The 23,670-nt window shown below is 49.6% G+C and overlaps 8 protein-coding genes across 8 annotated transcripts; 5 read left to right on the forward strand and 3 right to left on the reverse strand.

The window, feature by feature from the left end:
* Positions 1-1,027: 1,027 nt before the first annotated feature.
* LTR64_007800 (uncharacterized protein) lies at positions 1,028-3,482 on the forward strand (the record flags this gene model as incomplete). Its single annotated transcript, XM_064902117.1, has 2 exons — positions 1,028-1,066; positions 1,119-3,482. 2 exons carry the CDS (start codon positions 1,028-1,030, stop codon positions 3,480-3,482), a joined length of 2,403 nt encoding a protein of 800 aa, XP_064751796.1.
* Positions 3,483-4,022: 540 nt separating this feature from the next.
* Positions 4,023-5,513, reverse strand: PAN5 (2-dehydropantoate 2-reductase (Ketopantoate reductase) (KPA reductase) (KPR); the record flags this gene model as incomplete). The annotated part of the gene is made up of 1 exon (XM_064902118.1): positions 4,023-5,513. The coding sequence occupies one exon, from the start codon at positions 5,511-5,513 to the stop codon at positions 4,023-4,025; it is 1,491 nt and encodes a 496-aa protein (XP_064751797.1).
* Positions 5,514-6,039: 526 nt separating this feature from the next.
* LTR64_007802 (uncharacterized protein) lies at positions 6,040-6,900 on the forward strand (the record flags this gene model as incomplete). Its single annotated transcript, XM_064902119.1, has 3 exons — positions 6,040-6,220; positions 6,266-6,432; positions 6,478-6,900. The coding sequence occupies 3 exons, from the start codon at positions 6,040-6,042 to the stop codon at positions 6,898-6,900; spliced, it is 771 nt and encodes a 256-aa protein (XP_064751798.1).
* A 1,272-nt stretch (positions 6,901-8,172) lies between these two features.
* Positions 8,173-9,180, forward strand: LTR64_007803 (uncharacterized protein; the record flags this gene model as incomplete). Its single annotated transcript, XM_064902120.1, has 1 exon — positions 8,173-9,180. One exon carries the CDS (start codon positions 8,173-8,175, stop codon positions 9,178-9,180), a length of 1,008 nt encoding a protein of 335 aa, XP_064751799.1.
* A 4,704-nt stretch (positions 9,181-13,884) lies between these two features.
* LTR64_007804 (uncharacterized protein) lies at positions 13,885-15,480 on the forward strand (the record flags this gene model as incomplete). Its single annotated transcript, XM_064902121.1, has 1 exon — positions 13,885-15,480. One exon carries the CDS (start codon positions 13,885-13,887, stop codon positions 15,478-15,480), a length of 1,596 nt encoding a protein of 531 aa, XP_064751800.1.
* An 877-nt stretch (positions 15,481-16,357) lies between these two features.
* LTR64_007805 (uncharacterized protein) lies at positions 16,358-17,958 on the forward strand (the record flags this gene model as incomplete). Its single annotated transcript, XM_064902122.1, has 4 exons — positions 16,358-16,564; positions 16,620-16,651; positions 16,749-16,875; positions 16,942-17,958. The coding sequence occupies 4 exons, from the start codon at positions 16,358-16,360 to the stop codon at positions 17,956-17,958; spliced, it is 1,383 nt and encodes a 460-aa protein (XP_064751801.1).
* Positions 17,959-18,278: 320 nt separating this feature from the next.
* On the reverse strand, positions 18,279-20,355 carry LTR64_007806 (uncharacterized protein; the record flags this gene model as incomplete). The annotated part of the gene is made up of 2 exons (XM_064902123.1): positions 18,279-19,589; positions 19,642-20,355. The coding sequence occupies 2 exons, from the start codon at positions 20,353-20,355 to the stop codon at positions 18,279-18,281; spliced, it is 2,025 nt and encodes a 674-aa protein (XP_064751802.1).
* A 1,002-nt stretch (positions 20,356-21,357) lies between these two features.
* Positions 21,358-22,720, reverse strand: LTR64_007807 (uncharacterized protein; the record flags this gene model as incomplete). Its single annotated transcript, XM_064902124.1, has 2 exons — positions 21,358-22,519; positions 22,566-22,720. The coding sequence occupies 2 exons, from the start codon at positions 22,718-22,720 to the stop codon at positions 21,358-21,360; spliced, it is 1,317 nt and encodes a 438-aa protein (XP_064751803.1).
* Positions 22,721-23,670: the final 950 nt, after the last annotated feature.

Raw genomic sequence — 23,670 nt, forward strand, 5'->3', positions numbered from 1 at the left:
AAGGACAGTGAAAGAAACACTGCCTGAATCCATGCCTGATATTCATTCGAATCCTTTCGTCGTGCTGTATTTCACAGTGACAGACGTGATTAATTGATTGGCAATCGGCTCCATTGTGATCGTCTTTCAGCTTATCCGTCCTTGCTCTTTCTTTGAAGTTTCTGGATGGCATAGCCCTAAGGTCTGCGAAGTTGGTGAAAGAGAAGCATTGGACATGCACAGAAACTGGTGGATGTGAGCGGGTTGAGTGAACACAATACAAGTTGAGAGCATGTAAGGCCATTATGAAGGAGTTCCCAGAGATGCTGACACTGCGCATCAAAGTTGTAAACAAAGTGAATGGCGCTCATATTGACAAGCAGACACAGTAAAGTATTGACCCATTGCATCGAAGCTATGCAAACGTCGATGTGATCATGACAACTCAGTGGTTCAGGGAGAAGAGAAGGGGCCGTGTCTCTGTTGAGCATCATGTTTCTCAACGACATCAGAAACTCGACAGCGGCGCTTTGGGAAACATCTGATTGTCCATGGCAAACACGTTCGAGGCCAAAACACATGAAATGCAATGAAAGAAGCATGGGTTGCACAACTTTTCAGGCAATTTTCCAGAAGCTTATTGAGGCCTAAAAGAAAACGCTCGGAGCTTGCCTGGTTCTTGGCGAGCTCTTCCGCACCAGCCAAGGATGTGCTCACTTGCATGCCTACCATTAATTGAAATTATGGTTGTTTGTGCTTGTCTGATGACTTGACTTGACTCACAGTCTACGTTGGCTTTCGCTGGCGTAGCACCGCGAAGACGATGATGTGGTCGTAATTAGTTCGTGACAGCGATGATTCTGGGTGGCTGGTGAAGACCGATGAGAGCTTACTCCCAACCACCACAGCACGATCCCAACCTCTCGAGCAGAATCTTGCTGTTCGACCTTTTCATGCTGACTGTTTGCCGTTTCTAACTCGCCACGATGCAGATCCTAGCTTTACGACTAACGCAGCATTCCATTGCACCTCTATTCTTACGAGCGTGATGAATCGTGAAGAAGTCTCCCAAATCCGATCAGTGAAGGTATGCCTGAGTGAAGGAAAGGCACATCGAGCCTTACTGACAGCCTCTACAGCAACATAATCCTCAGATTTACCACGCGAATCCACTACCATCGTCCTCCTCAGCAGGCTACTTATCCGATTATGGTTCTGACGCCTCAACTACACGTAGCTACGAGACACCTCCGTCCCGTATCTCAACGCCGGCGCGAGGCCGAGTGCAAGATTCGAACATGCCTTATCCGGCAAGACCACCACAGGTCGCACCTGCTTGGAATACCTCAGATCGCCCGAACCCACTTGGCCAGAATCGCCATGTGCCAGACTACGACGCACCTACACCAGGTGTCGATGATACACCATACATTCGTTTCGCCATTGAACAGCTGACTTTCGATGAAGACCTTACAGGAAGAGGCAGACATAGTTCAGCCGATATAGATCAACCTCTTACACTCCCACCGTGTCCACAATCACCACGGCGAAACATTCCTTCACCGACAAAGCGAAACCCGAAACAACCTCCTAACCCGCCATTTCAATTCCCACGACCAAGTTTTGAACAGCAACGAAGACCGCAAAAGGGCGAGGTCATGTTACTGCCGTCTGATCCTCCTCGAGACAGACACCAACTTGGTTATGTACCAACACCTCTTCGACCGATCTCACTCGGTTCTCTTGTATTGATATGTCTGCTCATGATTGTTGGCCTCATCTTCTCCAACGTATATGCGCTATCGAACCACGGAATTTACGACTACGACTCGAACTTTTCCCCAAGATACTTCGTCTTCGAATACCTACCTCCTCTTCTTGGGATGATCATAATACTCTGGCTGTTCGTGGTGCAGGCAGCCATCTACAGGACCGCGCCATACTTTGCCATGTCTAAGGGAGCGCCCAGTGGGAAAAGAGACAGAACACTCCAGTTCATGCCAATAGTTCCTGCCAACTTTGTGCTTCCAGACTGGGGATTCTTCAAGCTGGGTGAGCCGGCCATAGGTGCTGTTCTGATTGTTTTCTGGCTGATGAACTGGACCATCCCGCTCCTCAGCTGTTTGTATGGCACCCAGTGGTTCACCAACGTGGAGCCTGCACGCTTTCGCTGGACACCTGTCCAGGGTCTAGGATGGTTCGTCATGGTCATGTACCTCGTACTCATTCCAGCACTAGTCTACTGCATGATTCATTTCCGACGAAAGAACTCGGCGCTGATGTGGGACCCGAACAGTCTGGCTGATTTGATCATCCTGTTTCAGCGTTCGAACATCCTACCAGACTTTGTTCAGTCTGAGACAAAGGAAGATCTAGCTGGAGAGCTGGCACCACGGTACTGTCGACTTGGCTATTGGACAACTAACCGCAGTCTGGACTTCTTCTATGCTGTGGGCGAAGCAAATCAACCATACTCTGAGCTTGCAGCATCTCCAGCTCGGAGCGCGAATGAGAAGTTCGATAGTTCCAGGTTATCTGCTGACTCACAGGAAGGCTTCAGACACTCTCAAGCGAGCTCTTTCGCCAGAATGTTGCATTCGCCCTTCGTGAGACATCGATGGTGTCCTTGGTTCCTGAGAGATGGTGCCGTACTAGCCTGGGCAATCGCTGCAGTTCTTCTGCTCATTGCTTTCCTGGTCGTGAGCTTTGTCCATGAAGCTGTACGGGATGGGTTTGCAGGCCTCATACCTGCGATAACTCAACCCAACGGTTTCTCTCCTGCTAATTTCCTGTACAGTTTCTTGCCAGCCCTGCTTGGCATGTTCCTCTTCCTGGCCTGGCAGCCTATCGACGTGTACTTTCGGACTGTTCAGCCATACGTCAACCTGTCGGAGCAATATGGAACATCAGCGCATCGGTCAATACTGCTGTCTTACAATGCAGATCTGCCTGGGATTGTCACACTGCGTGCTCTCAGGAACCGAGACTGGAAAGTGGCCTACCTCTCCCTCATCTCACTTGTGGCATCTACCATCCCTGTATTGGCTGGTGGTGTCTTCACCGCTCTCTTGTTCGATAATGGCGATGTGAGAATGGTGGCCTCAATGCCAGGCTACATAGGATTGTGTATCCTGCTCGGCATCTACGCCCTGTCGTATCTAGTGATCTGGCCGACTCGCCACCGATACCTACCACATTCAGTCAACACTGTCGCTGGAAATCTGAGCTTCCTTTATGCCTCCAGGCTGCTCAAGGACTCTTCCATCCGCAACATCAGGACAAAGGCAGACTTCATTGCACGTCTGGACGCCAGTACAGGCACTGGCCTGACAGGAGACGGTAGAAAACGTCACAGAGAGACAAAAGATCTTGGTCAGGAGTCGAAGTTTGGGTTCGGCATCTACACCGGCGTCGACGGATCCCAACATCTCGGAATCGATCGCATGCAGCGACCAGGGAGTGGCGAAGTCCTGGTCGTCACAACACAACAGCGAGGGTTCTGAACATACCCTCTCCCCCACACACACCAAATGTGTATACCGCCAACACCCCACCACATATCGCATAGTTTGGATACACCCTCATTCCAATCCCGGAGTTTCAGGTTACGAGAGGATTTCTCTGGATTCACTTACGATTCAAAAAGCATGCTCTACGACTTACGAAAGGATGACTTTGGACATTCAATGATGTTTACAACAGACGTGGCAACACATGCACATACGACTTTCTGGCGCATGATGGACGAAACGATGCATATATGTCTTTTTATGATACCCCGTTTCGCTTTCTTGGGCTCTTCAGGTTGGAAATAGATACATATTTACATAGTAATCAATATTCTGACGTTGATCATATACAACCCCATTTTTTTTTTTTTTTTTTTTTTAACTCCGATATGGCGACCCGAAGTCGTGAAGTTAGGGCTCCTAACGCTTCAGTTTGCTTTCCAAAGGCACGAGGAAATCGAGAAAAGCACGGATAGCAGTAAAATTGTATTTATCGTTTCCTATAGATCATCTGTCAGAACTTGAGCACCTCATCTAGCGCTTGGGCTCAGCAGTATCAGTCTGAGTTTCATCATCTGCTCCAATTTGTCTTCCTCCCAGATCCTCCAGCACAACAGTCTCACCGTCCTCTGTTGTGGCTTGTTCGCTGATATCTTTCGGTATAGGTCCTAATCCAGTTTGGAACAGATACTCCGACTTGCCTTTGACCAATTGCATAACCATGTAGTTTAACACGCACTTGATGCCCAACTCTTCGCCACGCTTGACGATGTAGCCGTTGATATAGTCGATCTCGGTGTATTTCGCATGACGTAGATCCTCCCGCATACTGCTGGAGTTCTTGGCAGTCTTCCGGCAGATTGCCTTGTAGAAATTCTCGAGGCGGTTTGGAGAGAAACGTAATTGTGCGTTGGGTATTCCCTCAAGCTCTGGGAGGCTGCGAATGACGATAGATATCTCGGCGAGCAGAAGCCGGCGAACTCGTCTTAGAGCGGGGTTGTTAAGCATGGCGCCGTTCTCGACATCTAGCAAAGCTGTCAGAGGATTGAGTATGCTATTGGCTACTAGCTTTTCGAGCTGAAGCTGGAAGAGATCAAGGTAAGGGTAGGCGGCGCAAGCCAAAACAGGTGATCGTGTTAGCGTTCTCAGAAGATAACGCGAGGATAGATTCGAGTAGAGATCAGCGTCGGTTGGATACAATGCTTTGCGATCGGCTTCAGGGAGATCGGCAATAGGTCGCTGGTCGTCTTTAGGAGGCAGTGGGTACTTGTCAGTGTCTCGATATATCCCAAGAGCAACCGATCCGAAGCCTGCATGAATAACAGCAAAAGGGCCCTGCATATAGCATCCATGAGAGATGATGCCTAGCATATATGTTGGTCTCGTCTGAGGGTCAGTGAAGACCTTTGCGTTCAGGTCGTCTATCTGACCCATACCGTTCTGCATGAGCAGTATAGTGGTTCTTGAGTCAACTCGGTGTTTGATAGCATCGAGGGCGGTGACAGTGGCAGGCCCTTTCACGGTGACGATGAGAGTGTAGATAAAGACCTCACCGGTTTCCATCTTTTCTGCTTTGACTGGAGGATGAACTGGACTAAGAGGATTCTTAGCGCTGGGCGGATGATCTGGGTCTTCCTTCATTGTATCCGAGATGTGACGCCAGAAATGACCCTGCTCTGCTGGTTCGCACACATCGACGTCAAACCCGGTTTGCTCATCGTTGACCTCGGTGTTTTTGTTTACTAGCCGCACGATACGCTTGCCAGTCTTGAAGTCTTCGTAGAGCTCCGAGCGATGGAGAAGCAAAGTGATTGGAGGAGGATTGGGTAGGATGGCCAAAGAATGAGCAACAAGAGTGCCAATGCTTCCAGTACCAAGGATGTGTACTCTTCTCGTCAAAAGCTCTTCTGTAGCTGGGTCAGGTACGCTCTCGACATTCAGCTTTTCGAATTCAAGGTTTGGTGTCGAGCCGTCGGCGGGTGGAGGGGTTGGAGGTGGTTCCCACCATGCCTGCGACGCTGCCATTGTACTGAAGTCGTGTTTGCTGTATCCGAGGGATCTTGGCCGCTGTTGAGAAGGTACTACTGAGGGCAGGGCCAAGTCAAGCTTTCGTCCCGACGATCTGTTTGAGCATAACAAGCTGCTCGTGCGGAGATGACATTGTCCAGAGACGAGCCGCCATCGCTGCGACGAGATCCTACTCTGGATCTGTCGAAGAGACCTCATGCGCAGCCAAGCTAGGTCGAGTATGCTGTTCCTCCATCAAAGCCCAACCTGAGCAAGTCAGAAAATGAGGCTGATGTGCTACCAAACACAGGCGCATCGTGACTGCCCCAGCTTCTGCTTGTACGCCCGGAGTTTCACCGGGAAACACGCCCCAATCGGCAGCTTGGACCTGCGGAGCCTCCAATCAGGCTTGCACTTTCCTCGTGGCTGCGAACGGCTTCAAAAAGTTTGTCGATGATCTGATCTTTTTGTCAAACTACTATTGTTCTGCTTCGAATCTACAGTCTCGACATTCACACCTTTGCGCAACTTCTCATTCTTTACCATGGATAGTGTCACCCTACTTGAATCATTAGATAACGTCGACGCCGACCTCGAAAGCCTGGAAGCAGTACTCAAGCCCATATTAGACGATTCCTTACATAGCGCAACCCGAAAACTTCCCATTCTTGATAGAGCAAAGCTGAACGTCACAGTGGTATACGCCATTGAGTCTCTTCTTTTCTGTAAGGTATTGTGACAAGTACACTATCCGCCACTAACCAATATAGCCTATCTCAAGATCAATGGAGTCGATCCGAAGGATCATCCAGTATGGAAAGAACTTGCAAGAGTAAAGCAGTACTTTAGCAAAGTCAAAGAAGCTGAGGAGAAACACACAAAGCCAGCAATGACGCTCAATAAGCAGGCGGCTGCGAGAATGATACAACACTCCTTGGTATGGTCAAGAGGTGGAGGTGAAGTTCGATCTGACAGTTTGCAGGCTGGCAACGGAAACGCCGACATGGCGAAACGCGCGGAAGAACTGAAGAAACTCATCATTGCGAAAAAGCTTCGGAAGGTCTCTACTGCGAGTCCTGTCTCAGCTAGTATCGACGCAAGCCCTTCCACGCCTGCGCTACCAGTCACTCCCCTCGAAGCTGCACAGACGGCCGAACTGCTTGCTTCAGTTGCCAAGGAAATCGAAATGCAAGATCAGGAAGGCTCGGAAGAAGGAGAAATTGATGAAACTCCTAAGATGCAGCACCCTTTGCCATCAAGACCCTCCCTTGACCTAACGCAGGATCAGGCCTCACTCAAGAAACGAAAGCACCCCGATTTCCAGACAAACGGATCGACCAGTCTGTCTAAATCAGAGAAGAAGGCTCGCAAGAAGGCCAAGAAAGATGCCAGAAACACTGGCTGAGCCACATCTACTAACTAACATTGGAAAAACATTACTGCCGGTGCTAAGCTGCTGTCCAATCCTAACAGTACAGAAAGAATGCTAATGTACAGGTAACCTCTATATGTATTAGCGAGAGTGAGTAGCAAATCTCCCAGCCTCCTCCCCACACTGCCGTTACACGTTCCGTGCCCAATCTGCACGAGGTGCTATTGTGTATCGTTTGGTATAGCCTGTTGCCGCCAGAAGTTGAAGAGGCTAGCTAAATCGGAGTACGTTGCTGCAGCTTGCTGAGACTCTGTTCCTGCCTGCATTACGTCGCCCCAGCACTTAGATGCAGGGTGTCCACGAGACAAAAATTCAAGATCTTGAAGCCTTTGAGCTTTATTTCCTACCATAACGGCTCCTTCTGGCTCGTGCTTGTGCTTGTGGCTGCATTCTTTCTTCAATACCATGCCACATATCGGCCATTACTGGCATGTGTATACATACCCCCATCCGCCTTGAGGTCACTGCTTATCTCCTGCCGGAACGAAAGAGCGATCACCTCAGTGATGCGCCAGAGACCATACTTCTGACTGGAGATCTGAGCGACGCGATACACTAGTGTTCGTACACAAACCTGACTACTGGGACAAACACGTAGATGATACTAGCTAGTACTGATCGTGGTATTAATGATTAGGATGCAATTGGTCGCCTAATCAGGCATACTGCTGCAGTAAGGCAACTCGAGATTTGGAGCAGCAGAACCTGGTTAACTCGTGCATAAGCACCAGCATTGGACATCCTGCATCTCTGATAGATCAGTGTTTTTCTCCGACTCTATCTCACTGCCATGTCGACGTCCAGTACGAGTAGACGTTTGTTAGTCGAAGAACAAACTTTATTCGCATCACGAAATGAGGACTCCACATTGCGTGCTCGTTGGGCCAAAGGTGGTGGTGGCGACCATGTCCACTTTATGCTATCGATAGTCACGATTTGACACTGTCAATAATTTACAGTAGATACGTGTTTACAAGCCGTATCGGGTCGATCTAGTTAGTAGTCACTAAGCGATGGTTCTGACACACGTGTGACAGGCTAAACGACAATTCTCGAGCGACTAGCGACTACGATGTTATAAGGCGACTATTCGGGAAGACTTCGATAACATTATCAAGCATTCTACAAGGCAAACTTGACACTCTACTGCATTTGTGTCAGGACACAACTCATGGTCAAGGAGCATCTTTCCAACTGTACCTCACCTTCAGTCGAACCAGGCACGTTCCACCTTTCACCGCAACGATGGCGACAGCATCGTCCCTATTTCCACCCTTCCTCACCGGCTCACTCTTCGGTGCCGCCCTCCTACTCGCCACCGTCCACACACCCACCATAATCCTCTCCCAACTACGTCTGCAATCAACCCACATGCTCAAAGCCTTCCTCACCGCATCCTCCTGCAGCGCAATCATCATCTACATCTCTCACCGTCTAGGATTCGCCAAACTACCATGTCGAACGAACACGAGCTACGGCTGGTTCGGAAGCTACGACGCCAACCTTGTGGGTGGGCTGTTACAGGGGTTGGGAATGGCGCTTACGGGGGCGTGTCCAGGGACGGTGCTGGTGCAGTTGGCGCTGGGAATAGAGAGCGCGAAATGGGTGGCGTTGGGAGGTGTGCTTGGTGGTATGGCGTTTGTGTTTGTGGGAGACACATTGAGGCGCAAAGTGCCAAGGACTGAGGTGCGGGAGCACACCGTCATGCAGCGATTGAAGGTGTCCGAGGAGGGTGCGGTGCTGGGATACGAAGTGATGCTGATTTCTGCTATTGCTTTCGTCGATCGCTTGGGACTATCGAAGAGTCGCGAGAATGTCTGGGTTGATCCTGTGAGAGGTGGTTTACTGATCGGGCTTGCGCAGGTTGCTTCGGTATTATTGTGCAAGAAAACATTAGGTGTCAGCTCAGCCTACTCTGATATCGGGAAACAGCTGCAATCGGTCCTGAAAGGCAAGAAGCTTAGCGGCGAACTAGGCAACATCTGTTTTGCCTTGGGAGTCATGGCTAGCGCGAAGTTGATAAGCCTGCAGGTTCCTGTTGTTGCTGACAGTGGTGCTCATGCCGTCAGTCTTCTTCAGGCACTACTCGGAGGGTTTGTGGGCATCTTTGGAGCAAGAATGGCAGGAGGGTGTACCTCCGGGCATGGAATCAGTGGTATGAGCACACTCAGTATCTCGAGTTTTGTGACAGTTGCAGGAATGTTTGGTGGTGGAATTCTGTTCAGGCTGCTATTAGATACATTGCATTACTAGAGCATGCAAGCAATGAGCGACACGCAACGCGTTTGATGAGCGCCGCGTCTTAGCCTCCGACAGAATTGTTTATGAACGCGCTGAGTGGCGAGAAGAGGTTGTATACTATCTAATGCTCGTGAGCTGTTTGTTACTCCTCGTTCGAGCAGCGTCGCACAGACCCCAGTGAGACCTGCTACTGTAAGGACATCGTGCTCTTGATGGATATCTGCAGTAGAATGATCTGCCGAGCAGAGCTGACAGGTGAAGTGAACTGATGGAAGGACTTTACATCGCCTCCATTAGGAAGGTATAGGCTCTGAAATCCGCGATCCGTGCGGATGGCCTCTGATCAGTCAAGACTTCAACGGCACACCATCAGTCGTGTGATGTGTACATGTGGTCATGAGTGAGTGAGTGAGTGATGAAGTCAGTTCAAGCGGAAAGATTGATGCGCAGCAAGGAATCCCCTGGCACTACATTCATCGCTTAGCGGGAGAACGGACACTTATGCCGGAAACCATGTCAGACGGTTGAAACAGAGCTGCAGGACTTTGTCGAGCCTACACAAGATGGAAGTTGCCTGAAGCACCGGTATGAGACACTTTGAGGCGGATCCTGGAGGTCTCGTGGCAATGTGCCACCCAACACGTTCAGGGATCAGGTTCCGGAGCGGACAGGCAAGTTCCCTGATTTCTTCAACTGTCTCCGCTGTTGATTACAGTAGCAGTCCATTTGCCACACAAATCCGGCTCGTTCACACAGAGATTCTTGAACAACTGGGGTTTTGTGTCCTCTGTCTCAGGTACAGGAACGAGCTGAGTCAATCGAAACCAAGCTTGTCTTAGTCCTTGATTCAGACGGAGGCGGTGAAGAGGATCAAACACGATCGACCAACGATAAGCAAAGTATCTAGACGTTCCGGCTCGAGTCACACTTTGAGCCAGTCCTTCGACTTTCTTGCCGGTTCTGAATCGTGACGAAATTGGCGTTGAATGTCCGCGTTCCCCCTTTTTGCTGGTCCCGTTCGTGTTCAATAGTGCCGGGAAGAAGGTGATGGAAGCTTAGCGCCGTTAGAGTAAGGAGCTTATGTTGTGATGGTATCGACAGTCACGCATGAGAGCACACTCACATGACCGAGCCATTGCTCGGTTGGATATATGAACTGTGAAGAATTTATCCTTGTCAGGAATCGTTGAGGTTGTGGCGGGGTGAGCCTTCCTGGGGCCGGAGTTTGCCACATCTGACAGTGTACAAGAGATACGATATAGGATACTCTGCTCGTGGTAAGGGAAAACTACGACACTCGGTCACGAATTGATAGAACGATGCCCTGGAGCTTGGTATGGACCAGTGAAGAGCAGTGATAGGAATATCATGACAAACTGTGAGGTCTGTAAAGAAGACGGTACTGCGGCTCATTCTTTCCGAGCACTGACAGAGAGTGCTATCAGCGTATTCTTGAAGACCACAAAGACCACAATGAGTTACAGGAGCACTGCATAGAAAGAAGGTGTTCTCACGTAGCTAGGAGGTATTACTCGTACTCGTATCGTGGTATAACTTCCTCTTTTGCAACGTGCTGTCAATGATCAACACAAGCATTACATCCGAGATGCAGGTGAGTCACATTCGCTTGTTGACATGCGGCAGCGGAAGCTCCGGAAGATTGCAGTCGACCACGTACGATTTTCTTGTGCAAGACATTGAAGGAAATCAACACATTCAAAAAGCGGTGAAATATGGACCTGACCGAATGCTGAAAAGTAAGAGAATGCGTTTAAGTCTGGATACCCTCGGAGTGCATGCCGCAAGACGCTATTTACTACATTGTCGTATGTGTGACCAGTCGTGTAGGAAGGAGATGAAGTCTGGAATGGCGGTATGTGGTCGAGATGGACAAGTGAGATTGGGCTTCTGACGGGTCAAAGCATGCATCCAGGAGCTTGCCTTGAGCCAACACGCACGATACCAGGATGTGACAAGAACAAGAATTGAGTTCGAGAGAAGGCTGGACGGTGACGGACGTCTGGCTGGGAGTAACACCACCATGCGAAATGTAAGTGTGTAGATGTCAATGTGCATGCATCCAAGGTGTTTTGAGGCAAGAAGAGCTGCAACCACTTGGCAAGGTAGCGATGTGGTTCATGGGACGAGGTGCAGCTTCCTGCACGATGAGGTAGTTTCCGATGTTGAGGATAGCTCAGCAAGCAGACCATAAGGCAACGCTCAAGCAGGAAGCGCAAACGTGAGCTTGGGATTCGTTCACTGACAATACCTGGAGGCCCAACTTAGCGACAACAGACAGTTTGCATACATTGGACTCGTAATTTACTCAGCGAGGCGAGAGCAAACAATTGGACTGCGTTGCTGCAGATTCACTACGTATGCATACAGTAGTCAGTCTGAGGCATGAGCGCTTATCGTCGGCCGTATTTACCTTTCTGGAGAACTCCTAATGCGTGAGCAGTCATCAAAGCGTCCAGGTTGCACAGCATACTTTAGTCCGGTGTCGTGGCAGTCGTTCTATCGTGCACAATCTCGACCAAAGCAAAGACTGGCCTGTACAACAAGATACCACAACAAGTCGTGTCTCCGGAAGAGACTGCTAAGGTCTTCGCGTACTACGGTGTACGAGCGCAATGCATGGGTTGACATCTCGTGGTGGCAGGAATACGAGAAAGGTCTTTGTCAGACTTGTGGAGAGAACCAGAGAACGAAATTTCCGAAAATGGTCTTTGAGAGTGGTGTGCCTCAGGCTCCGGTAAGCAACACCATCACGTATTCACATCGCACCGATGCAACTCATCGGCGGATTGACGGGCCATACGTGTTCGCTCAAGGCAATAACGGTACGAGTATCTTGTACATACGTACCCAGAAAAAAGCACAATTGGAACGCGTTATGGTTGGTGGCAAATCCATCAAGTCTGGTAATGGGGGCCACTTTCCTCAAGCCCCGAGAACGACTTCTGACAAACCTGAGCATCGTGAGATCATGGGCCGCAGCACCGGGACTGGCTGAAACGAAAACCAGCACCGTTCAGGAAAAGCTGAGCTACTAAGCACCTCCGCGAGACGCCACGACTCACATAAGGTTCTGTTCCTGGCAGTGAATCAAAAACCTTCCCTTGTTCTTGGAGTTGGTCTAGAAAGCTGATCGGAGGAGAGCCTCCCAGCGAATCCTTTTTCAGCTTGTGTCATGCAGTGCCTTCCAAGCGCATTCTGCTAGCTTTTCTTTTTCGACCTTCCACGCAGTCGGAATCGAGAAAAGGTTCTGCTAATGAATCCACAAGCCGAGATCCAATGGCGCTCTCCGTGCATGCATGCATCACTTTGTATCACAATCTGGCATCTGCAGCAACTAAACGGAGCGCGTGATACCACTCAAGCATCTGGAGCATCACTACCACATATTCAGTACCGGACGCACCAGTATCATGCATACAATCGGCCCGGCACACGACATGGCCATGTTGATGCCTAACAACAGTCATGAAAGGTGCTGTGCTTTATCCCTTTTCGAAACTGAAAGCAACTAATGCCCAAATTCGACGAGCCACCAACGGTCGAATCCCACGTTTTGTAATTAGCAAATCATGAAAGTGGCACAGATGTGCTACCCCTTCTTTTGCCTTTTCTTAGCTTCTCGGCTTTGCATGATAAACACTTTTTCTTGCCGATTGCCGCGCTCGCAGGTCTTCCTAGACTCCCTTCCACCCGCCGTTGGCGTGAACGTTGTCCTCCGAATTCCACTTCTCGTTCGCCTGTTGTGGATTTCTTCACTTTACCGGTTTTACTGCCCTGGCACATCCCTGCGGGTTTTAGTTCTGCTAGTCTGAGTCCCATCCGTAGACTTGTGCTTTCACTCCAGCAATCGTCATCAATGCCCAGCGGCTCATTCTTCTTCCAGAATGAGCAAGGCCACACCGTGCATTGGTCAAACTGCTGTGCCACATCCGAGTCTAGTTTTCATGCCCCTTGTGCATGGTTTGCCTTTTGGCATTCATCCGCCCTACAAATCTGCTTCATCTTGATTGTTGATGCCCACCCCCGAAATCTGCCTGCGATGGATCCACCATGGCTCAGACTCAGTGCCGCTGGGCCCTTCTTGGTCTGCTTCTTTTCCTTCGAAACACGAAACAAGGTTTGACTCTACGCGGCTCTCTAGCTGACCTGCGCTGTGTCTGCTGATCTTGCTCTTCGTTACTGTCACCGTTACCATGTATCCGCACTCGGACCCACCTGCCTACGCTGCAATGTGTCGGTGAAAGAGTTGCGTTTGCAACTACCATACACCATGCATCAGACTGAGCGCGGAAGGACTAACCCGTGCTGCCGTTAATGTTCTACCCATATTTTCCGGCTCTCCTTGTTTCGCTGGAAGAACATAGATAGCTATATGATGTGCCAATGCCACTTGCTTCCTCTTGCCTGATGTTCTCCTCGAATCTGACTCATAAATTTTCCGTGGCCTTCACCCTTTCCTACCATCGTGGTCAATATGTCACCACGCTGGCAGCGTTACTGCAGGCGTTATCTACAACCTTCAGAAGATGACGATTCTTTTCCCACGAGACAACTGTTTGTGCTCGGTATGTCATCTATCTTGCACAGCAGCACATGGGTTGTACACCATGTTGCATGCTGCCGATGCCCTTGCAGCAAAACCCACGCTAACATTACGGTGTAGCATTGTGCCGAATATGCGAGCCGATCGCCTTTATGAGTGTGTTTCCTTATTCCTACAAGATGATCGAGTGGTTCGGCATAACACAAAATGTGTCCACATACGCTGGCATGCTCATCACAGCCTTCGCCTTTGCCGAGTTCTCAACAGGAATGTTATGGGGTCGAGTTAGCGACAGGTTTGGGCGCAAACCAGTCCTCATCATGGGCCTGGTTGGTACTGCCTTGAGCATGATCTGCTTTGGTTTCTCCAAGAACCTTTGGTCAGCAATAATTGCAAGAGCCTTGGGCGGACTGCTCAACGGGAATGTCGGAGTCTTACAAACAACAGTGGCTGAGCTGGTAAAGAAGAAGGAACATCAACCTCGAGCTTATTCGATTATGCCGTTTGTATGGTGCTTGGGCTCGATTATCGGCCCAGCCATGGCAGGCGCACTGGCAATGCCGTGTCAATCATACCCAACTCTATTCCCACCAGGGGGACTTTTCGAGGAATATCCCTTCCTTCTGCCTAACCTGGTGTGTGTGGTTGTACTTGTGTTCGGCATACTCAATGGTATCTTGTTCATCGAGGAAACACATCCAGAACGGAAGCATGAACGCGACAGAGGCCGAGAAATTGGGGAGTTTCTCTTGACGAAACTGTGCGGTGAGGCGTGCGGAACATCAGATTATCCAGAAAAGGTTCAACATGTCTCAGGCAGCATTAACAAGCTGGATCACCAAGACCCTCCTCCTGGATACCGAAGCACAGAGAGCTCACCGCTCTTGTGCTCTAGCCCAGCCCCACAGCTAGTTGAGGACACTGAATCTGGCCAGTCAAGAGAGAACCGTTCTTTCGATGTGACCTTTTCTCGACAAGTGATCCTGGTGATCTTGGGTTATGGTATTCTTGCCTTCCACTCCGTCTCATTCGACTCGTTAATGCCAGTCATGTTGAGCGAGCCATCCTCTTCACAGAGACCCATCCTGCCATTCAAGTTCACGGGTGGATTTGGAATGACCCCGAAGACTATTGGGTTCATGATGGCGTTCCAAGGTGTCTACTCGATGATCGCACAATTATGGTTCTTCCCTGCTATTGTCAAGAAGGTTGGGACTCTTGGTGCCTTCCGATCCGTCATGATAATATGGCCTGTGCTCTATTTCCTGGTGCCATATCTGGTACTTCTGCCCACCAATCTCCAGACAATCGGTATTTATGCAGCATTACTGACCAAGATCACCTTTCATGTGATTGCGTTTCCTTCCAATGCTATTCTGCTAGCCAACGCGGCACCTTCCAAATCGGTTCTGGGAACGATAAATGGAGCGGCTGCTTCAACAGCTTGCCTTTGCCGAGCATTCGGTCCAACCATCTCAGGTTCCATTCATTCAGCGGGCCTGCATGCAGGTTACAATGGCTTTGCATGGTGGTTGGGAGGTATTATCTGTGCAATCGGAGCCGTGGAAGCTTATTGCATCCAGGACACTGATGGCTGTAAGGAGAACATAAACGACAAAGTTGAGGACCAAACAGTTTGTGAACCACTCATGGTTTCAAGTGTCGACGAGCCCAACACAAAGATACCCTCTAACACGATTATCGACGACCTCGATCTTAATGTCGACGTTAAGCTCGAACAGCATTAATTCAACCTAAATGGATCAATACGTACGCCTTTTACGACTTTTGAAGAATTTTTCCAGCAAGGAGCGTTGATTGTTCATCGCTGGTGCGAACCGGCAGTGCTACCTGAGAGAGGCAACAAAGAGCAACTCGGCGAGGGTGGTACATGATTTTCTGTCATTTGCAAAGTTTTGTTTACTTGGGAGGCTAATTTGTGAGATACCTGCGGGCTTAGTCCCGGTTTTTTGCTGTATGCCCTGGATTTCAGGAGGCAATCTGTAACAATATGAAGGAATAGAAAGAGTCAAGAGACATTAGACAATGACTTGGTCGAATAGCGAGACCTCTGAGACAGAACAGGTGTCCTTCGGCCAGTTTTGGTGAAGCAATATCACAAGCATAATATTTAATGTTCCGATTCATCTCTGTATGTCATGCCTGTAGGCTGCATAGACTTTCAACTACTGCAATGCTCGTCAGCCTGCAACGCGGAAGAATGTGGCGTCAGGGTCTGCTTCCCAGAGTACTGGTACGTACCTATGCTTGACCATCGCTTCTGAGTCAGGTTGTTACTCAAAGAGGCTTTTGCGTTGCTAATATCGTCAAAGCTGACTCGCTGAACCTCGGCATGTGAATATCTGAGCTCCACCATGATCTGAACAGTCATCTGCGCACAATGCTACCCATTCAAAAGTCTTTTCATTGGGTTCAGTGCGGCAATATGAGGACATGTTACCAAGCTCTCTACTTTGTAGGTCGGCGTTCTGTTTGATACGCCGAGACTGACTTTGTTCAACCATGAGCCAAGTCTAGCTTTCCTTTTTGCTGAATGACTATTTACACTGCAGATATCTGCAAGTCACACTAACGTGCTTACAAGCTTGATCCAGAATCAGAAGCATGGCACCATCAAGAGCTTCAGCAGGAAGGTTCCTCCACAAAGCCTCCAAGCAAGCACATATCGATCCATTCTGTAGGACTCGCGTGCAACGACGATGGCTCAATGCTGCAGCTGATGCAAGCCTCCCACCACGGAAAACAGACACAGAACGGAAGGGACCATTGAGCGGAATCAGAGTGTTGGATATGACCAGGGTATTGGCTGGTGTGAGTCAAGCTTAACGGAGACGACTGCTGAGACGTAGACTGATCTTCATCTCAGCCATATAGCACGCAGATATTAGGTGACCTAGGGTGAGTAAGTAGCCCTGTTCCACTATTCGCCCTGGCTGTTCAGCATTGTATTTTGAAGCTCTTGCTACCGAATTCCGAGACTAACGCATTCTTGTAGAGCAGAAATTATCAAGATTGAACACCCAACTCGAGGGGATGATACACGAGCATGGGGTCCTCCCTACGCAGAGTATACCACTGAAAGTGACAAGAAAGGTCCTGGAGAGAGTGCATATTTTCTAGCTGTACGTCCTTGCTATCCGCTTCAAGCCAAACACTGAGCTCTCAATCACTAACTTGATCCACGACAGGTAAACCGCAACAAACACTCTCTAGGCCTCTCATTCCAACACCCACAAGGTCAAGAGATTCTACACAAACTAGCAGCGACCTCCGACGTCCTCGTAGAAAACTACATCCCAGGCGCCCTCCGCAAATATCAACTCGACTACGAAACCCTCTCCCGCATCAACCCATCCCTCATCTACGCCTCCATAACAGGCTACGGCCAAACCGGCCCCTTCAGCAAACGCGCCGGCTACGACGTAATGGTCGAAGCCGAATTCGGCTTGATGCACATCACCGGTGAGAGGGACGGCCAACCCGTCAAGGTAGGCGTGGCCGTAACCGACCTGACCACAGGTCTCTACACCGCAAATTCAGTCATGGCTGCTCTGATTCAGCGAGCAAACGACCCCGACCGCAAAGGACAATGGCTCGACGTGGCGCTAAGCGACTGCCAGACCGCAACGCTAGCAAACATCGCAAGCAGCGTGCTAATCAGTGGCAAACGCGACGGCGGGAGATGGGGAACTGCTCACCCCAGCATCGTTCCCTACAAAGGCTTCGAAACCAAAGACGGCGACGTAATGCTCGGAGGCGGGAACGACCGGCTCTTCGGCGTGCTCTGTCAACGACTAGGCAAGCCGGAATGGGCATCGGACCCGAAATACAAAACTAACGGCGACCGAGTCAAGCATCGAGACGAGTTGGAAGACATGATCACCGCGATCACAAAAACGAAGACGACGAAACAGTGGCTGGAGGTTCTCGAGGGAAGTGGTATGCCTTATGCGGCGGTGAATGATGTTAAGGATACGCTTGACCATGAGCACACACAGGCCCGCAAGATGGTGACCGAGGTTCAGCATAGTAGTTGTGGGCCGATCAAGGTCGTGAGTCCTCCGGTCAAGTACAGTGGGAGTAGTGTGGGTGTACGCAGTGCGCCTCCGACACTGGGCATGCATACGGACTATGTTCTTCGTGATGTTCTTGGATTCAGTGAGCAAAAGGTTGGCGACCTGAAATCTGAGGGTGTTGTTGCTTGAAGTCTGTATCAGGTAGGTATGTAGATGTATAGATATAAGTTCACTATCGAGCATGGATTATTCAAATTCCAAGCTGGGGACCAACCGGGTCACATATGCTAGGATTACAAGCACCAAGTATGCCTGGCGATATCAACCTATATGGCACGCTCGCATGGCTATATCTTCCTCGCACGCAGTTGCAGTCCGTCAGGGCTCAAACACCTCATATTGTCAGGCTTAAATCATGCTAGAAGTGTAGCCAACGTCCAACATACTATACAGCACTCAGTCCGCTTTGCGCTAAGAAAATATTGAAAAGGAGTTCTCGACCCTGGTCTTTAGATCAGCGAAGCGATTCGTCGACAAGCTTCCCACAGCCCTACCACAGCTCCTTCGATGACTTCGTCCGAAGGGCTGCTGCTGCCCGACCCTTGAATACTGCTCCGTCCCCTGATACGTCTTACTTTGACGCTTCTCTGCTTCATGCTGCTCGCGGGTGACGTTGGGAGCGCCACCAGATCCTTGACTAGCTTGCGGCCCATGGTCTGCACACTCTTGTGCGCTGAGCGTGCATGCTCTTCTACAGGATTCTCAGTTACCCTGTTCCTCGTGTTGACGCTGGTGAATGGACGTGCTTTGCAACCCGCAGGATCAGTCCGGATGCCCAGAACTGACATGGCTTTGCTAGGTACACGTGCCGCATGAGGTGGACTCGACATCCCATATTCGGGATACGAGAATGGTGGTGTCATTGTTGCTCGTGGCTCCGAGCGCTGCGACTGCGAGTCACGCATTGACCAACTTGGACTCGTGGTAGGTTCGATATCGAGGTCGAAATAGCCTCTGTTTTCCACATATTTTGTTTCTTTGAGCATGGACGATTCGAGCAGCTGGGTGAAATGCCGATCAATAAGAAGCCATGCAGCAAGTGTGGACAACAAGGACAGTGCAGCCCCCGGAAATATGATGCGAAGGTTGTGCAGTATAGCATCGTCACTATTGTTTTGTGAGGTCGTTCCGCGAAACGGTGACAACTCGACAGATTCGAGATAGAGTCCTCCAGCCACCATCACATCGAATGCTTTACTCGTCGACGAAATAGCGGTTATCAATCTCGCATTATACGGATTTTGTACTTGAACACCATGAGGAATTGATCTCTCAGAACTGTATCTTCCATCTCTTGTGGAAAGTCGGTCGAACTGAGGTAACCTTTCCGGCACCAGCGAGGAGGCACTGGAGTATAAGCTAGATGTCCGTGTCAGAAGACTGCCAAATGGATCGGCAAGCTGTCTCTCCGACCGTCGACCTGTGCTATGCTGAACGTTGTTTGCGAGTGGTTGCTCTGAAGATGGCGTGGAAAAGTGTTGGTGAAGCATCGCCATGTTTGTATTGATGCTCAGTCTTGGTTGGATCTTCGGAGTCGGAGTAGCTTCGCTCGCGGTTCGAGAGAGATCACTGAAAGGCGTGCCATAATTAGGCGTATCATATGGACTGAAGGTGGAGACCTCGGGTCGACTGCTGGTGGGTGTACTTGGTCGTGGTGCTTGCATGTTTGGTATACTTCGTGGATGATAATTTGACAGCTGGGGTCGGTGGATCTGAATAAGTCTAGGCTTGCCTGGCACCGTAAGCACAGTTGCTTGCATCTATACACATATTAGCCGTATTCTATCGTTGGATGAGTGGATGTATACTTACAGGTATGATTTCGCCATCTTCTTGGTTCTGTAGATACTGCTTCTCCTGTCGATATTCAATTACATGCACTGATCTTTCACTTGTATGATGCGGTTTGTTGTGCTTCGGCCTTTGACCCGCCAGACTACTTTTGAATACCATCTCCTGGTCGATAGGTGTTCTCGGCATAGGCGAGGACTCTTGACTACTACCACTCTCGGAACAGCTTGTCGAGGCTCCATTTTCCAGTTCAAATTCAGTAGACCTTGACGAGTTTCTTGAGCTCGTACTTTTGACAGAGGCATTATCTTGGTACATGCTGAGAATATGTACGTCCTGATAAGACTTGTAGTGCATTTTCCGTCTCAGCTTTTTCTCATCATGCATATGTGTATTCGATGGATTCAGGGTTGCATGACGATAGTGCTGGGGTTTGGTGGCCAGATGTGTTTCTGAATGCGGAACAACATGCTGCACAACATCAGGGACATTTTGAGGGCTTCGCAGACTGCTGACGCTAGGTGCGTGCCTGAGTAAACGCTTCCTTGGATGCTCCATCGAAGCCTTTGAGCCAGCTTGCAGATCAGCAATTGATATTGATCGAGGCAATGATGTCAAGTGTTGGTGCTGTTCTGCTTCTGGGTACACTAGACGTGGCGCGATACCGAGATGCCCTGCGCCCGTTGACATGTTCTTGAACTTATCAGGATCTAAGAAGTTGGTTTTGACTAACATCGAGGATATTGAGCAGGTAGGTTTGTTGGTCGATTGAGCTAGCAGTGTGTCGCCTGAAGTCGTTGGAAGCATATTTTGCAAACACAATGAGGAAACGGGCAGTGACAAATCTTGAAGAGCCGATAGAGATGCTTGACGAGATGGTTGCACAGATTCAGGGAGAAGTGAAGTAGATACCCCCGCTGTCAGTATTGCTGTCCCACATGCAAATGCCATATCTGATTCAAAAAAGCTATGCGTGGCGATTAAGACTCTTGGGTGAAAATAGCAAGAATGAAACATCGGGTCTCGAGGTTGTCACATCTGCATTCGCTCGTGCAAATCGTCTCACAAGGCAGGAGGGTGGAAGGAATTGCGATCCCGACTGAACTTACCATGTCACTCTTTCCTAGCCACAGCCTCCGAGGTAGTACAATTCAACCCTTGCTGCAACACAATGTAGATTGGCCATAGCTGATCCAGGTGGATATTGAGGCTCCCACTGAAGATCTTGTCACTTGTACGCATGCCAGACTGAGTCCAAGCAGCCACCAGAAAGTGCCCCTTGCTTCAGGTTGGTACGATAAGCTCAAAATATGTGCTGTGATCAACAGCCTCATTCATTGCGATGAATACAATCACCCGTCTGCTTATTATGACAAAGAAGAGTGTTCAAGAAGAGACTATTGGAAGTGCTACGACGAGATATCTCTTCGATGTGGTAGGATGAGTATATCAACAAGGAACTATCATTTGCGATAGACTCAAAAAGTGGCAGGTCTTGGCGTCTCATTTGGCACAATAGTAAAGTGGCAGGTGCTGAGCTGGAAAATACCTGTTGGGAGGGAACCTTTACACTATGTGGGTCCACGTCAATGACTGCGATAGACCTGCGATAGACCCGGGTTTCAGATCTCCAAACAGAACGCGGTCATGCTTTGCTAGTCAAATAGAACTGTGACCAATCTGTTTGAAGAATATGTGAATATCAGCTGTATGAGTAGCTTAAGGTAAAGAATTACTTCAATGTCGACCAAGCTCTCCTTCAGGTATCTCAGGTAACAAGCCGCTCGAGCTCAGATCTGGTTGGTCCCTGCGCTTCGGGATCAGAGCTTTGATGGGAGGCCGCACGAGATCGTTGAAGGTGAAAGTGCCATACACAAGCAATGCAAAGCCAGCGACTTGTAGCCACTTGAAAGATTCCCAACCAAGACCAAGGGACACAATCCAGATGAAGAGAGTTCGACAAGTATCAATGATTGATCGCGAGGTTGCTGATATGCTTCTCGTGACACTCAGACCAAAGAAGTTGAATCCACCAATTGAAATCATGATCAAAAGACTGGTTGTTGCGATAACCTTGTTGTTGAAGACCTCTTTGTAGCCTTCCTTGGCATCGAAGTAGCCGTACTGGCCAGCTCTCGTGTTTCCGACAGCAAAATGTAGAATCACTTGAAGGATTAGTGTAACGAGTAAACCAAAGGTGCCTTCCCACGCCACGACCTTTAGTGGCTGCAGAGCATACTTCTCGAGGATAAATTCTTCAAGAACGAACTGCGTCGCTGTGAATATTTGTGCAGCTGCGATGACACAGACACCAATGATCGTGCGTAGAACAGCTTCGTCAGCAGCCCGCGTAGCGAGCTCCCTAGCCATGAGCAGTACCGTGCTTGTGGCATTCGAGTCTTTCCTTCCATCATCGTGAGGAGAACTGCTCTTGGAGCTAATTGCGCCAGCTAGACCAACCAGCGCCACGCCTGTTACCACTACCAGTAGAGAGAGCCAATGGTATAGATATAACTTTCTCTTCAAGAAAAGGACGCTAAAAGCTCCAACAAACAGTACAAGCGCTCCTCTTGTCATCTGGTAGATACTGGCGGCCACGAACAGGAGGCCAACGTTCATCAATGTCGTGCCTGTGATGTCGCAACAAGCTGGTAATCCTAACAGGATCACTCTCCAACCTTCTAATGGCGCTCGATCGTCGGCATTCGGGAGCATAGATTTCATCGCAGGATTGACGTTTTCCTGCGAGACACGATGTATACTGTCGTCGTCTTCATCTTCCTGTTGTACCGGCTGATAAAGCACAGGTGCTTCGGAGAAACGAGATCGAATAAGATTGGTGACATAGAAGCCAAAGACGACGAGCCAGCAGCCCATCTCGCCAATGAACATCTGCACACTTATACATGTCAGTCATCAACCCTTCTGTCTACAAGGCGACTTACGTCTGTATAACAGGCTGTTCGAAGTTCGCTCGCTTTCCAGGGCCATCGCAGTTGCGAACGCACTGCATATCTTGGTATTTGGTCAACAACGTATTGCAGCATCCTGTCAACAGCATCGCTCCCACCAGGAACGGGATGATTGCCTTGACTGCCATGACGGCACAATAGAGATCGTAGCTGAGTTAATGAAGGTTGTATCGATAGCTCAACGTATCACTTATCGACGCCTATACCGTTGTACACGCATGTCAAGAGTCCATCGTTGGTGACGCGTGTAGACCTCGTGCTCGATAGTAGCTCTTGTGACTCTTCGGGACACTGAGGTAACCACGACCAGACCGATAGACGTATCGAAACTAGCTCCCGGAGTCCTGTACCGAAGTACTACCGCTGCCTCTATAGCTTCACATCGTTGTTTTCAACTCATCGCGCACGTGTCCGTTCCCTATATCTTCATGTCCAGCTCAGTAACCTTGGATCGCAGTCTGGAGCTCTCTCGGTGCTTTAGACCTTTCGGTCTTGGTTCTCACATCCTGTCTGAAATTCGGAGCTCAGTATCATGAGTGCGAGACTTCGCCGAGCTCAGGAACGAGACTAGTACCTGCAAAGTTACCATTTCTACTAGCCTACTGTACCAGCAGATTGCTACAGTACACGCACTTTCGTATCTGTCTGGGGTGCAGCTCGAGAAACGTGCAAATCTTGTTGCGAGACGAGATCTATACCAATCCCGAAGCGTCTATACTTCGTACTTCTGTGGAGATTTGCGCCAATCACAGATTTGTCTGGAGCTCTCGGTCGTTGTTCTTGCTCTTCTCATTGCTTCTAGTGTCATATACTCAAGACCGCCGAGACGACGGCGAGGGTCGACCCTCATTTTGGATCTCACGATGTCCCAATTCGTGACGAAAACCGCTGGGTCCCCTGCATTAGGCTCCACTCCAAGCTCTTCCGCGCTGCTAGCCACAAATCGTCTGCTCGTGCATGCCCAATCCACCGCCAGGCTCATCGCGTCCTAACGTTTACTCAAAAAAACAACAACCTTGGAGAGCTGCAGCACAGTACTCATGGCTCCTTCTTATGCCATGGCGGTCCGTGACAGACT

Source organism: Lithohypha guttulata (assembly GCF_036872675.1).
Source record: "Lithohypha guttulata strain CCFEE 5908 chromosome Unknown scaffold_6, whole genome shotgun sequence".
Classification (NCBI taxonomy): Eukaryota; Fungi; Ascomycota; class Eurotiomycetes; order Chaetothyriales; family Trichomeriaceae; genus Lithohypha; species Lithohypha guttulata.